This window comes from Cherax quadricarinatus, chromosome 94 (assembly GCF_038502225.1).
Source record: "Cherax quadricarinatus isolate ZL_2023a chromosome 94, ASM3850222v1, whole genome shotgun sequence".
NCBI lineage: Eukaryota > Metazoa > Arthropoda > Malacostraca > Decapoda > Parastacidae > Cherax > Cherax quadricarinatus.
Genome location: NC_091385.1, coordinates 7,487,094 through 7,503,331, shown reverse-complemented (window position 1 = coordinate 7,503,331; position 16,238 = coordinate 7,487,094). Strand labels below are relative to the sequence as shown.

The 16,238-nt window shown below is 40.2% G+C and overlaps 1 protein-coding gene across 4 annotated transcripts in view; it reads right to left on the bottom strand.

Moving 5' to 3' along the window:
* Mulk (acylglycerol kinase-like protein Mulk) overlaps window positions 1-16,238 on the bottom strand; it is a 1,060,681-nt gene that overhangs the window by 30,030 nt on the left and 1,014,413 nt on the right. For all 4 annotated transcript variants that reach the window (XM_070104743.1, XM_053794306.2, XM_053794308.2 and 1 more), the window contains 4 exons: window positions 15,763-15,882; window positions 14,589-14,757; window positions 7,580-7,792; window positions 3,771-3,924 (listed from right to left, as the gene is read on the bottom strand). In XM_070104743.1, the coding sequence (XP_069960844.1) occupies window positions 3,771-3,924; window positions 7,580-7,792; window positions 14,589-14,757; window positions 15,763-15,872 (646 nt within the window). In that variant the 5' untranslated portion in view covers window positions 15,873-15,882. The remainder of the gene's footprint in view (window positions 1-3,770; window positions 3,925-7,579; window positions 7,793-14,588; window positions 14,758-15,762; window positions 15,883-16,238) is intronic.

The following is a 16,238-nucleotide window of genomic DNA, read 5'->3' as shown; positions in this document are numbered from 1 at the left end:
GGTGACCCAAAAAAGAAGAAATACTTTCATGATCACTCACTCCATCACTGTCTTTCCAGGGGCGTGCCGATACTATATTTCAAAAACTGCAACAACTCTCCGAAGACTGTAAGCACTATACTTCCCACCTCCAGGACTCGAGTCCATCTAACTGGTTTCCCCGAATCCTTTCATAAATGTTACTTTGCCTGTATTGTACCTGTATTTTGCTGCAGCTCTCCAAGAAGAGACTCAGGACTGTATTAACATTTGTAATGAGTGTCCTGTACAAGTAGTATGTGCTGTATTAAGTGGATGTTTTGGTTCTTAAGCAAATTTAAACTTCAAAATAGTGGAGTTGAATGTTGTCTTGAGCCTAAGTGAACATTCTAAGAATAAATGCTTTGTCTAGTTACTGTTTTAGGTGATGAACTGATGCAGATCCTCCACCGCAGAGGATAAGTGAGGTCAAAATAGATTAGTGAGTAATGGTGTTTAACCCTTAAACTGTCCAAACATAGATCTACGTTCCCATGCGTAGTGCTCCAAAAGTAGATCTACGTTTGTTTACGTATTTTCAAATATATAAAAAAAAAAAAACGTAGATCAAAGTTTTTTTTACACGCTTTCAAATATAAAATAAAATAGATCTACGTTTTTTACATACTTTCAAACGTTGAAAAAACATAGATCTACGTTTGGACAGTTTAAGGGTTAAAGAACATAACATTCTTTTGCAAGGATGCCCACTATTTTAAAATTTTTTTATAGATATGTGCCAAATATGAGTATCAATTCTTAGTTTGCTATTAAGGTATATACTAAAGAATTTTCCCTCAAATTGCCTTGCAATGTGTGGATTATTTCACATTTTAAAAAATCACATTTAAAGTCTACAAAAATCTATTATTACTATTATTATTATTATTATTATTGCATATTTTGACATTTCAGAGCAGATGGAGGCATTATCTAACATACTTCATTTCGTAGCTAAAATATGCTGATTATCAATTTTAATCGAAACTGATGATAATTTATGATTTTTTGGACTCTAGCTTTATGTTCAACTGAATATTTTCAGCTTAATTACCAAACACTATGTAGGTGACTGGAGTTTACCTGGAGAGAGTTCCGGGGGGTCAACGCCCCCGCGGCCCGGTCTGTGACCAGGCCTCCTGGTGGATCAGAGCCTGATCAACCAGACTGTTACTGCTGGCTGCACGCAAACCAACGTACGAGCCACAGCCCGGCTGGTCAGGAACCGACTTTAGGTGCTTGTCCAGTGCCAGCTTGAAGACTGCCAGGGGTCTGTTGGTAATCCCCCTTATGTATGCTGGGAGGCAGTTGAACAGTCTCGGGCCCCTGACACTTATTGTATGGTCTCTTAACATGCTAGTGACACCCCTGCTTTTCATTGGGGGGATGTTGCATCGTCTGCCAAGTCTTTTGCTTTCGTAGTGAGTGATTTTCGTAGCGACTCATGAAAGTGTAATAACACGATTGCAAATAATTCACGGAATGGGCGAGACTTGAACCCACAGCAAGCAAGTCGTGTGTAGGTGCTATCAACAGTGAGTGTGAGTTTGTTGATTGTCATCCAGGTAGATATCCTTGTAAGTGCATTATTAACAATGTTGCTGAGAACAAGATCTAAATGCAAGGTGACAAAAGCTGTGTCACCTGCAAACAGAACTGACTTAAGTTCCTGGAGAGTATACCTGGAGAGGGTTTCAGGGGTCAACGCCCCCGCGGCCCGGTCTGTGACCTGACAGACATTCAGTACATCACTGATGTCTTGAGGAATAGTCAGCAAATGATGTCAGAATCATAGAGAACTACGACATTATTCGACATAACAGGATACATGTACTTCTTTTAACAAACTGGCTGTAACTCACCAAGGCAGGGTGGCCCAAAAAGAAAAAATGAAAGTTTCTCTTTATAAAGTTAGTAACATAAGGTGGCTTGTGGCCTGGTGGCAAAAGCTCTCACATCACATCATGAGGGTCTGGGTTCAATTCCCGGCAAGGGTTGAAACATTGGGCGTGTTTCTTTATGCTGGTTGTCTACGTTCATCCATCAGTAAAAGGTGTACCTGGGTGTTAGTGGACTGGTGCCGGACGCATCCCGGGACAAAACTGACCTAATTTGTCCAAAATGCTCTGCATAACAAGTGGCTTTCTATATCAACTAGGCCTGTATACCTTGCACATGTACAGTGGACCCTCGGCTAACGATATTAATCCGTTCCAGAGAGCTCATCGTTAGACGAAATTATCATTAGCTGAATTAATTTTCCCCATAAGAAATAATGGAAATCAAATTAATCCATTCCTTACACCCCAAAGTATGAAAAAAAAAAAATTACCGCATGAAATAGACATTTTCCTTCACACAAAAAGAAGAAGACATGCACAATTACTACTGTACTAAATAAAGAATACATGACACTTACCTTTACTGAAGCTCTAGTGATGACTGATGGGATAGGAGGAGGGGAGATGATGGATGTTATTAATTTTTGGAAGGGGAATCCCCTTCCATGAGGATTTGAGGTAGCAAGTCCTTTTCTGAGGTTACTGCCCTTCTTTTAATGCCACTAGGACCAGTTTGAGAGTCACTGGACCTCTGTCGCACAACAAATCTGTCCATAGAGCTCTGTACCTCACGTTCCTTTAAGATTTGCCTAAAATGGGCCACAACATTGTCATTGTAACAGTCACAAGCACGGCTTGCAATAGCTGTGTTAGGGTGATTTTCATCCATAAAGGATGCAGTTCAACCCAATTTGCACACATTTCCTTAATCTCTTTTTTCAATTCCATACTAATTCTTACCCTTTTTACCACAGGGTTGGCACTAGAAGCTTTCTTGGGGCCCATGGTGACTTATTTTATAGTTACAACCACTAAAAACACTGGGGTAATATAAAATGTACTGAATGTATGCATGGATGCAACCACACTGGCTGGCTTGTAAACACTGGCACACACTGGACAGCTGAGGCGCGCTCGGGCCACATGTGGACGCATACCGGACGAATCACATTGGGTGAGTTTTTCACTGTTGGCTGGGCCAAAATTTTTACGCTCAAATGCTTCGTTAGGCGGATTTAACATTAGATGATGCTTTCATTAGCCGAGGGTCCACTGTACTTGTAGAAATAAATATTATTATTATTATTACACAGGAGAAGGGGTGTTACTAGCCCCTTGCTCCGAGCATTTTAGACGCCTCTTATGACACGCATGGCCTACGGAGGAAGAATTCTGTTATCCTAGGATCCTACTGATATTTTTTTTTTAAACTGGGTGAAAAACTTTAGCTTCGATAAAGCAGCGGATGCTTAACCAAAATTATATAACAGTGGTAAAGGCAGCTGCAGTTCCACAGGAATACAGCACTAAGCCAGAGATTGTCTATGCAGGTTCACTGGTATACTAGAGGTTGCTTAATCAACAATACCCAGCACTAATAAGACGGTCTAGTTCTGTAGTAGTCATCAAGCATGAGGATTAGTCTGCCCAAAATGAATTGCATATTACTAGCTTTCTTTTGTATCTCACAATATTTTATTACATGTAAACTACATTATCTGTGTACTGCATTAAAGAAACCAAAAATCTGAATCTGAATCCAGATATCATACATCAGCACACCAAAGATCGGTAATCACTGATACCCAGCAACAGTAAGCAAACACTAATTTACCCACAAGGGCATGAAGAGAGACTTCCCTGTTTCTTGACTAACAAATTACCATGACCACATCATGATTAAATAATTACCTTTATAGCTGGAAAATACATAAGTCATGTATTTCTTTAAGAAGGACCAGTACCAATAGACATCTTTTCTATCTACTGCGTCTCTATACGCTCCCCACTCCAGCATGGAGGCTGCATAAACAGGCTTAGATGGGGATTCTCCTTCCTCTACACTCTGGGAAAGAAGGTCTAGTCAATTATATAAAATAGTATATGATTTTTACAACTAACCCATAACTTGAAAAAGAAATATCAGACAAAATTTTTGTCCATCCTGGACCATTATACCATCAAAATTGGTTTGAAACACAATTATCAAGTCAAAATTTATTTGAAACTTTTTTCTTTTAAAAGAACTGGCCATGTCCCACCAAGGCTGGGTGACCTAAAGAAAAAACCTGAAGATTTTCTCTTTAAATTTAGTAATTTATACAGGGGAAGGGGTTACTAGCCTCTTGCTCCCGGCATTTTAGTAGCCTCTAACGACATGCATGGCTTACAGAGCAAGAATTCCGTTTCACTTCCCTATGGAGATTTGAAACACCATTGTCAAATCAAAACTGATTTGAAAGACCATTATAAAATCAAAATTGGTTGGAGACAAACACTGTCTAAAGTTTCCTGTACAAAGCGAGTAACCTGTGAACTGCCCCAGCCATTAGTTCTGTGACTTATTCTTTTGAATTTTATATATCTGCCATTGAATGGAGACAAATGGTTTTTAATACTTGACGTGCTGTTGGAGTGTGAGCAACGTAACATTTATGAAGGGGTTCAGGGAAACCGGCAGGCCGGACTTGCGTCCTGGAGATGGGAAGTACAGTGCCTGCACTCTGAAGGAGGGGTGTTAATGTTGCAGTTTAAAAACTGTGGTGTAAGGCACCCTTCTGGCAAGACGGTGATGGAGTGAATGATGGTGAAAGTTTTTCTTTATCGGGCCACCCTGCCTTGGTGGGAGTCGGCCAGTGTGATAATAAAAAATAAAAAAATATCTGCCATTTTCCTAGGTAGTAGGATGGTAAACAGCAACCGCCCAGGGAGATACTACCGTCCTGCCAAGTGAGTGTGCAACGAAAACCTGTAACTGTTTTACATGATGGTAGGACTGCTAGTGTCTTTTGTCTGTCTCATAAACATGCAAGATTTCAGGTACATCTTGCTACTTCTACTTACACTTAGGTCACACTACACATACATGTACAAGCATATATATACACACACCTCTAGGTATTCTTCTATTTTCTTTCTAGTTCTTGTTCTTGTTTATTTCCTCTTATCTCCATGGGGAAGTGGAACAGAATTCTTCCTCTGTAAGCCATGCGTGTTAACCCTTTGACTGTCGAAGGGCCAAATCCTGAAGTTGCTTCTGGTGTCGCAAAATATTCGAAAAAAAAAAAATTATTTTTTCTTATGAAATGATAGAGAATCTTTTCCCGATTGTAAAGACACCAAAAAAACGAAATTTGATGGAAAACTGACGGAATTACGCTCTCGCGAAGTTAGCGACTTCGGCGATATTTAAAAATCGGCAATTTCGCCCACTTTGAGCCCTATTTTCGGCTAATTCCGTTATTCCAGTCAACCAAACTCATAACTATTTCTTCAGAACTCTATTTTTTCTATCGATTGAGTACAAGAAACTGCCCATTTACCGATTTCAACTACCCAATAGCATGGTCAGAAATTTGCAATTTGGCCAATTTCACGAAAATTAAAAAATACGACAATTTCAAAATAAGGTCCAGAATGAACAATGCAGACATTCCTGGCTCTAAAATAACATTTTCTTTGTTCATCAGTCATGTCTCCAGGTCCCTGTGATATTACTCTTGCTTTTTATTTTGAAATTTTATTCAAACAAAAAATAGAAGATTTACTGTTATGCAGACTACTGCAATACTGTAATAATTGTAAAAATTACATCAACCCATTCATGACTGCGTATTAGAATGGCTATTTGGACATTTATTGGACAATGACATCATTTGTTCACTTTTGAACATCGGCAAAAATCAAACATTTCCTGTACTTTGTGCTCCATTTCCAGGTTCTTTTTATAGTAAAATTAATCAAAATCACCTCCATTTCTATAATATAGTTTCCATTCTATCAAATGAGACCAAGAAAACGAGAATACAACCACAAATACTATACGAAAATAGACCACAAAGTCGGCATTTTAATTAAAAAAAACGGTCGGAGTTTTTTTTTTCTCATTATGCACTGCGTGCTCCAGGATTTTTTTTATGTGGTGCACACTGACCACACAGACCCATTCTCTCACATGTGGGCCTACTAGCTTTCTCCTACCTGATTTGAAGCCGCTAGAATTTATGAGTATATATACGTCAAACACGGTACCTCGCAAACGTATATATACGGCCGCGACAGTCAAAGGGTTAAGATAAGAGATAAGATAAGATTTCGTTCGGATTTTTAACCCCGGAGGGTTTGCCACCCAGGATAACCCAAGAAAGTCAGTGCGTCATTGAGGACTGTCTAACTTATTTCCATTGGGGTCCTTAATCTTGTCCCCCAGGATGCGACCCACACCAGTCGACTAACACCCAGGTACCTATTTGCTGCTAGGTGAACAGGACAATAGGTGTAAGGAAACGTGTCGGAATTTCCACCCGCCGGGAATCGAACCCGGGCCCTCCGTGTGTGAAGCGGGAGCTTTAGCCACCAGACCACCGGCGACTAAAATGCCGGGAGCAAGGGGCTAGTAACCCCTTCTCCCGTATAAATTACTAAATTTAAAAGAGAAACTTTCGTTTTTCTTCTTGGGCCACCCTGCCTTGGTGGGATACGGCCGGTGTGTTGAAAGAAAAATATCTGCCATTTTCCACTAGGGCAAAGTGACTTAACTGAGAAAGTATATTCAATATAAATTACTAACCAGCTGCCTGTCTGGATAGAAACAGACACTGCACACCAATGCTGATTATCAAAGAATAGTGTTATGTTAGTCAGTGACTTTTTCAATCCAATTCAGAGAATAAATACTGGAGATGGTGGAAAAGCGAAAAGGTAATTTGAAGTATCCAGTCCCTCAGAATTGATAGGTGTTCAGTCCCTCAAGGATGAGGGACTAAACACCTAACAAGGTTGAGGGACTGAACACCTAACAAGACTGAGGGACTGAACACCTAACAAGGATGAGGGACTAAACATCAAACAAGAATGAGGGAATAACACCTAACAAGGCTAAGGGACTGAACACCTAACAAGGATGAGGACTGAACACCAGTGAGGATGAGGAACTAAACACCTAACAAGGATTAGTGAATAAACATCTAACAAGGATGAGGGACTGAACACTTTAAAACTGCCTCTCCACTTCTTTGACCGTCTCCTGTATTTACTCTCTCTCTATTGGATTGAAAAAGCCAATGGTTGAAGAAACATTACAACCAACAAAGATACTCAGACATTACACATTTGTTTTAAGAGGAATAAGACTAAATAATCTTTTATATAATTTTAAAGCTATAATTAGTTATAAAAATAATATTACGTACAGGTGCTCCTTGACTTACAATAGTTCGACTTTATGATGATGCAAAAGCTTGGAGATGAAAAAAGCTTAGATGAAACTGAAGATAATTACCCAGCATGATGGCGGCAAGTCCATAACTTGTATTAATTTTTTACTTTTCAATACTGGTATTTAGTTTTAGTAATTATTTGTATTTTTACTTATTTAGTGACAGCAGTTATTTATTTACTTGTGTATTTAGCACATCGTTTTCATATTCAACCGACGATGGGTTTGTCGGAACATAATCCCATTGTAAGTTGAGGAGCACATGTACTCAAGATATTCACACCTGTAATGGAGTTATTTCCATTACATCTAGAGGACGTCTGATATCTTCAACTATTGCCATCGTTGCTTCGGCCAGATGTCGTGGCTCAGGGTTTCCTCTAAACCCCCATATAGCTGCAGTGGAAGTGTTGGTATTTCCGAGAGGCAGGATGCCCAGGGGAAGTTTTCGGGCGGCCTCGGAGTGGTCAGCTCGACGCAACAGCCCAGTCAACACCTGAAAATATACGTCTATTATAGTAATCTCTTAATACATTACCCAACTCCCACAGAGGCAAGATCATCCAAAAGAAATATAATCTAACAAAATTTATTTCTTTGTGTAGTATACAAAATGTAGTTTATTATTTTTTTATTATTATCACACTGGCCGATTCCCACCAGGGCAGGGTGGCCCGAAAAAGAAAAACTTTCACCATCATTCACTCCATCACTGTCTTGCCAGAAGGGTGCTTTACACTAGTTTACAAGCCATAAAATACTGTTAATCACAAAGAAAGCCACTAGTATGCAGGTGTATTTTGAGTAGACTAACCCAGGGAAGTACTACCGTCCTGCCAGATGACTGTGAAACAAAAACCTGTAACTGTTTTGCATGATGGAAGGATTGCTGGTTTCTTTTTCTGTCTCATAAACACGCTAGATAACAGGGATATCTTGCTACTCCTACTTACACTTTGGTCACACTTCACAGACACGCACATGCATATATATATATACATACATCTAGGTTTTTCTCCTTTTTCTAAATAGCTCTTGTTCTTTTTTATTTCTTCTATTGTCCATGGGGAAGTGGAAAAGAATCTTTCCTCCGTAAGCCATGCGTGTCGTATGAGGCGACTAAAATGCCGGGAGCAATGGGCTAGTAACCCCTTCTCCTGTAGACATTTACTAAAAAAGAGAAGAAGTAAAACTTTATAAAACTGGGATGCTGAAATGTGCGTGGATGTAGTGCGAATGACAAGAAACAGATGATTGCTGATGTTATGAATGAAAAGAAGTTGGATGTCCTGGCTCTAAGCGAAACAAAGCTGAAGGGGGTAGGAGAGTTTCAGTGGGGGGAAATAAATGGGATTAAATCTGGAGTATCTGAGAGAGTTAGAGCAAAGGAAGGGGTAGCAGTAATGTTAAATGATCAGTTATGGAAGGAGAAAAGAGAATATGAATGTGTAAATTCAAGAATTATGTGGATTAAAGTAAAGGTTGGATGCGAGAAGTGGGTCATAATAAGCGTGTATGCACCTGGAGAAGAGAGGAATGCAGAGGAGAGAGAGAGATTTTGGGAGATGTTAAGTGTATGTATAGGAGCCTTTGAACCAAGTGAGAGAGTAATTGTGGTAGGGGACCTGAATGCTAAAGTAGGAGAAACTTTTAGAGAGGGTGTGGTAGGTAAGTTTGGGGTGCCAGGTGTAAATGATAATGGGAGCCCTTTGATTGAACTTTGTATAGAAAGGGGTTTAGTTATAGGTAATACATATTTTAAGAAAAAGAGGATAAATAAGTATACAAGATATGATGTAGGGCGAAATGACAGTAGTTTGTTGGATTATGTATTGGTAGATAAAAGACTGTTGAGTAGACTTCAGGATGTACATGTTTATAGAGGGGCCACAGATACATCAGATCACTTCCTAGTTGTAGCTACACTGAGAGTAAAAGGTAGATGGGATACAAGGAGAATAGAAGCATCAGGGAAGAGAGAGGTGAAGGTTTATAAACTAAAAGAGGAGGCAGTTAGGGTAAGATATAAACAGCTATTGGAGGATAGATGGGCTAATGAGAGCATAGGCAATGGGGTCGAAGAGGTATGGGGTAGGTTTAAAAATGTAGTGTTAGAGTGTTCAGCAGAAGTTTGTGGTTACAGGAAAGTGGGTGCAGGAGGGAAGAGGAGCGATTGGTGGAATGATGATGTAAAGAGAGTAGTAAGGGAGAAAAAGTTAGCATATGAGAAGTTTTTACAAAGTAGAAGTGATGCAAGGAGGGAAGAGTATATGGAGAAAAAGAGAGAGGTTAAGAGAGTGGTGAAGCAATGTAAAAAGAGAGCAAATGAGAGAGTGGGTGAGATGTTATCAACAAATTTTGTTGAAAATAAGAAAAAGTTTTGGAGTGAGATTAACAAGTTAAGAAAGCCTAGAGAGTAAATGGATTTGTCAGTTAAAAATAGGAGAGGAGAGTTATTAAATGGAGAGTTAGAGGTATTGGGAAGATGGAGGGAATATTTTGAGGAATTGTTAAATGTTGATGAAGATAGGGAAGCTGTGATTTCGTGTATAGGGCAAGGAGGAATAACATCTTGTAGGAGTGAGGAAGAGCCAGTTGTGAGTGTGGGGGAAGTTCGTGAGGCAGTAGGTAAAATGAAAGGGGGTAAGGCAGCTGGGATTGATGGGATAAAGATAGAAATGTTAAAAGCAGGTGGGGATATAGTTTTGAAGTGGTTGGTGCAATTATTTAATAAATGTATGGAAGAGGGTAAGGTACCTAGGGATTGGCAGAGAGCATGCATAGTTCCTTTGTATAAAGGCAAAGGAGATAAAAGAGTGCAAAAATTATAGGGGGATAAGTCTGTTGAGTATACCTGGTAAAGTGTATGGTAGAGTTATAATTGAAAGAATTAAGAGTAAGACGGAGAATAGGATAGCAGATGAACAAGGAGGCTTTAGGAAAGGTAGGGGGTGTGTGGACCAGGTGTTTACAGTGAAACATATAAGTGAACAGTATTTAGATAAGGCTAAAGAGGTCTTTGTGGCATTTATGGATTTGGAAAAGGCGTATGACAGGGTGGATAGGGGGGCAATGTGGCAGATGTTGCAAGTGTATGGTGTAGGAGGTAGGTTACTGAAAGCAGTGAAGAGTTTTTACGAGGATAGTGAGGCTCAAGTTAAAGTATGTAGGAAAGAGGGAAATTATTTCACAGTAAAAGTAGGCCTTAGACAAGGATGTGTGATGTCACCGTGGTTGTTTAATATATTTATAGATGGGGTTGTAAGAGAAGTAAATGCGAGGGTCTTGACAAGAGGCGTGGAGTTAAAAGATAAAGAATCACACACAAAGTGGGAGTTGTCACAGCTGCTCTTTGCTGATGACACTGTGCTCTTGGGAGATTCTGAAGAGAAGTTGCAGAGATTGGTGGATGAATTTGGTAGGGTGTGCAAAAGAAGAAAATTAAAGGTGAATACAGGAAAGAGTAAGGTTATGAGGATAACAAAAAGATTAGGTGATGAAAGATTGAATATCAGATTGGAGGGAGAGAGTATGGAGGAGGTGAACGTATTCAGATATTTGGGAGTGGACGTGTCAGCAGATGGGTCTATGAAAGATGAGGTGAATCATAGAATTGATGAGGTAAAAAGAGTGAGTGGTGCACTTAGGAGTCTGTGGAGACAAAGAACTTTGTCCTTGGAGACAAAGAGGGGAATGTATGAGAGTATAGTTTTACCAACGCTCTTATATGGGTGTGAAGCGTGGGTGATGAATGTTGCAGCGAGGAGAAGGCTGGAGGCAGTGGAGATGTCATGTCTGAGGGTAATGTGTGGTGTGAATATAATGCAGAGAATTCGTAGTTTGGAAGTTAGGAGGAGGTGCGGGATTACCAAAACTGTTGTCCAGAGGGCTGAGGAAGGGTTGTTGAGGTGGTTCGGACATGTAGAGAGAATGGAGCGAAACAGAATGACTTCAAGAGTGTATCAGTCTGTAGTGGAAGGAAGGCGGGGTAGGGGTCGGCCTAGGAAAGGTTGGAGGGAGGGGGTAAAGGAGGTTTTGTGTGCGAGGGGCTTGGACTTCCAGCAAGCATGCGTGAGCGTGTTTGATAGGAGTGAATGGAGACAAATGGTTTTTAATACTTGACGTGCTGTTGGAGTGTGAGCAAAGTAACATTTATGAAGGGATTCAGGGAAACCGGCAGGCCGGACTTGAGTCCTGGAGATGGGATGTACAGTGCCTGCACTCTGAAGGAGGGGTGTTAATGTTGCAGTTTAAAAACTGTAGTGTAAAGCACCCTTCTGGCAAGACAGTGATGGAGTGAATGATGGTGAAAGTTTTTCTTTTTCGGGCCACCCTGCCTTGGTGGGAATCAGCCAGTGTGATAATAAAATAAAATATAAATATTATTATACACAGTACGGGTTCCCAACGTGTTCCTAAGTTGAAGACTTCCTGTATTATGAATATCATACACAGTACGGGTCCCCAACGTGTTCCTAAGTTGAAGACTTCCTGTATTACGAATATCATACACAGTACAGGCCCCCCAACGTGTTTTTAAGTTTAGGACTTACTGTAGTACAATTTATAGTTTGAAAGAAGTATTAAACATGGTTTGAAAAATGTATAAAAATACTCCAGTCTGAAAGTGTATTAAAAGTATTAAAAATTATTTAAAATATTTTTAGAAGTACAGTGGACCCCGCCCAACGGCGGCATCAAGCAACGGTAAATTCGTCTAAAAGCGCTCTTTGGCGTAAAAAAATGGCTCTATCAATGGCGAAAAACTTGTCTAACAGAGTTCGTCCGGAACATGTCCATGAGGCGGGAGCGCGGCCTGAGCGGGCCCAGCCACTCCAAGACTCAGTGTGCCATTGTTTACAAGCTGTTGCGGTCGATTCCACATGTACCTGCCATATATTTTGGATTATTCCAGTGTTTTTAGTGCTTGTAACTGCTAAATAAGCCACCATGGGCCCCAAGAAAGCTTCTAGTGCTAAGCCTGTGTTAAAAAGGGTGAGAATTTCGATGGAAATGAAGAAAGAGATAATTGAAAAATACGAAAGTGGAGTGCATATGTCCGAGTTAGAAAGGCTATACAACAAACTCCATTCAACCATCAGTACTATCTTGGCGAACAGAAAAGTTAATCAAGGAAGCTGTTGTTGCGAAAGGTGCAAATATGTTTTCAAAACGTAGACTGCAAATAATTTTAGAGGTAGAGAGACTGTTATTGGTATGGATAAACGAAAAACAATTATCAGGAGATAGTGTTTCTAAGTCTATAATTTGTGAAAAGGCAAGGCAGTTGCATGATGATCTCATTAAGAAAATGCCTCAAAATAGTGATGATACTGATGAATTTAAGGCCAGCAAAGGCTGGTTTGAGAGATTTAAGAATCGTAGTGGCATACACAGTGTGGTAAGGCATGGTGAGGCAGCCAGTTCAGACAAAAATGCAGCTGAAAAATATGTGAAGGACTTTAAGGAATTCATAGAGACTGAAAACTTAAAACCTGAACAAGTGTTTAATTGTGATGAAACAGGCCTGCTTTGGAAGAAAATGCCAAACAGGACCAACATTACTCAGGAGGAAAAGACACTCCCAGGACATAAGCCTATGAAAGACAGGCTAACATTAATGTTGTGTAGTAATGCTAGTGGTGATTGGAAAGTGAAGCCTTTATTGGTGTATCACTCTGAAACTCCCAGTGTGTTCAGGAAAAATATCATCATCAAGGGTAATTTGTGTGTGCTGTGGAGATCAAACAGTAAGGCATGGGTCACTAGGGAACTTTTCTTGGGCTGGTTTTATGGTGTGTTTGGCCCCACTGTGACAAAATACCTCCAGGGAAAGAAATTGTCACTCAAGTGCCTCCTGGTAATGGACAATGCTCCTGCTCATCCTCACAACTTGCAAGAGGAAATTGCAGGGGAGTTTGGTTTTGTTAAGGTGAAGTTTTTGTCTCCTAATACAACTCCTCTCCTCCAGCCCATGGACCAGCAGGTCATTTCAAACTTCAAAAAACACTACACAAAAGCAGTGTTTCAAAAGTGCTTTGAAGTGACCTCAGACCTTAAGAGAGTTTTTGAAAGATCACTTCAATATCCTCAGTTGCATAAACCTTATAGGTAAGGCTTGGGAGGGAGTGACTTGCAGGACTTTGAACTCTGCTTGGAGGAAATTGGCCACAATGTGTACAGAGAGGGATTTTGAAGGGTTTGGGGCTAACCCTCAGGAGCCTATGCCAGTAGTGGAAGCTATTGTGTCATTGGGGAAGTCCTTGGGGTTGGAGGTTTGTGGCGAGGATGTGGAAGAGTTGGTGTTGAACGACGAGGAAGAACTAACCACTGCAGACCTGCAAGAGCTTCAGGTGCAACAGCAACAGATCACATCTCAGGAATGTTCTTCAGAGCAGGAGGAAGAGAGATGGAGGAAGATGACTTCGTTAAGGATTAGGGAAATGTGTTCAATGTTTACAAAGGTGCAAGCATTTATAGATGAATTTTATCCTGTCACAGAAGTTGCAAGCCGCATTGGCAACATGTACAATGACACTCTTGTGTCCCATTTTAGGAAAATCCTAAGGGCACGTGAGAAACAGAGCTCTCTGGACAGATTTTTGGTGCGACAGGGGTCCAGTGACTCTCAAGCTGGTCCTAGTGGCATTAAAAAACCAAGAAGGGCTTAGTACCTCAAGTCTTTATGGAAGGGGATTCCCCTTCCAAACAATAAAACACCTGGATCATCTGCCCTCCTACCATCTCATCACTCATCAACCCCACAATAAAGGTAAGTGGCATTTAATTATTGTTTATTTTGCATGTCCCATTCGTTTTTGTGTAGGGAAATGTATATTTCATGTAAAAAAAATTATTTGTTTAGCCCTTAACCCTTAAACTGTCCAAGCAGATCTACGTTCACATGCGTAGTGCTCCAAAAGTAGATCTACGTTTCTTTTACATATTTTCAAGTATAACAAAAAAAAAAAAAAAGGTAGATCAAAGTTTTTTTTACACGTTTTCAAATGTAAAAAAAAAAAAAGATCTACTTTATTTACATACTTTCAATCTTGAAAAAACGTAGATCTACGTTTGGACAGTTTAAGGGTTAATACTTTTGGGTGTCTGGAATGGATTAATTCTATTTCCATTATTTCTTATGGGGAAAATTAATTCAACTAACAGCAAATTCGACTAACGGCTAGCTCTCTGGAACGGATTAATGCCGTTGGTTGAGGGTCCACTGTATATTAAAGACATATCACCACTTGTCGTTTAGGTCATACTTCAAGCAAAACACTTGGACTTACTTCACCCAAGGTTCCATCGCCACCTGCTACCACAACAGCATTAGTATTCTCCATGATTTCCATCAAGTCTCTGGCCTGGCCTTCATTCTCCGTCCTCACAGTTGCAACTTTAATTCCTGCTAAGTGCAACAGTGGGGCACAATACCGCTCAAACTGCACCTTGCCCTTGCTGTAGGAAAACATAAGACAATTAAACACAATAACATACAGAGACTTGGCCATGGACCAAGCTGCAGGGGGTGTTAACCCCCCAAATCCCCTCCAGGTATACTGATAACTTATACCACAACCAAACTTTACTGGCTAAATATGGTATATACAGTACTTATGCTCAATAATAACCCACAAGGAGACAAGCTCAGAAAATTCATCTGTATATTTCAACCTAGAACCTAGCCTGGAGCTGAGAAGCTTTAGTAAATATGTGTTCAATGGTTCTGAGGGCACAAATGTAGGAATACACTAATGGTACATAATGTAGATTTATTCTAGAAAACACTGGAAGAAGGGGGTAATGCAGGTTTTGAGTGATAAGGGCTTCAACACCCAGCAGGCTTGTATGAGCATGTTAGATAAGAGTGAATGGAGGCAAGTGGTTTTTTATGATTTGACATGCTGTTGGAGTGTGAGCAAGGTAACATTCATGAAGGGATTCAGGGAAACCGGTTAGCCGGATTTGAGTCCTGGAGGTGGGAAGTACAGTGCCTGTATCCTCAAGTAGCGAGGATGTTCTAGTTTGGATGGATATCCGAACTGTAATGTCAGTGACCTTCGGATAAGACAGTGAGTGAATGACAGTGAAGGTATTTTATTTCTTGGATCAATCTACCTCAGTATATGGCCAATGTTCAAAAATATTATCGTGAAAATATCTCTAAATCAGTAGAGGCCATATGAAGCCTGGAAAATGGAAGGTGATAATAACAGTTATTCTGAGGAAGAAAAAGGCAACTCATATTCCCTGGATCCAAAGCCCTTCACCAGCATTAAGGCACTCAAGGACCCTAATGGAAATATGTTACTGACTTTTTTAGGTTATCCTAGGTAATTTACACTGAATGATAAGTGTACTTATTTGTACTTATACTTAAAAACAAAATTACGTACTCCTCTTAAAGGGAGAAACTGAATGAAACAGTAAAAATAATGCTGAAATAAAGATGGATTTACTGACCCGTCCTTAGCGGCAGGGTTGAGAAGAACGGTAATATGTCGTTCAGGTTCCCCCAGCGGCTTGCTACACTCCCCATACACCATAGCTTTCTCACAGAAGGCTCGCATCATCTGCTTCTCTCTGTCAAAAAATTATTATATTCGTGGAAAGTTTAACCCATAAGGGTCTTTCAGCGCTGCTCTGGGAAAAATAAGACATATACGTAAGTTACATCAGCCGTCATTTTGTTAAAATGCGTTATTGCGCCTGAATTCTCTTTATTACTGACTATATTTTAGGTTAATGATGTTTACTACCACTGCCATGACTGTGACTACTACCATGACTGTGACTACTACCATGACTGTGACTACTACCATGACTGTGACTACTACCATGACTGTGACTACTGCCATGACTGTGACTACTACCATGACTGTGACTACTACCATGACTGTGACTACCACCATGACTGTGACTACTACCATGACTACTAC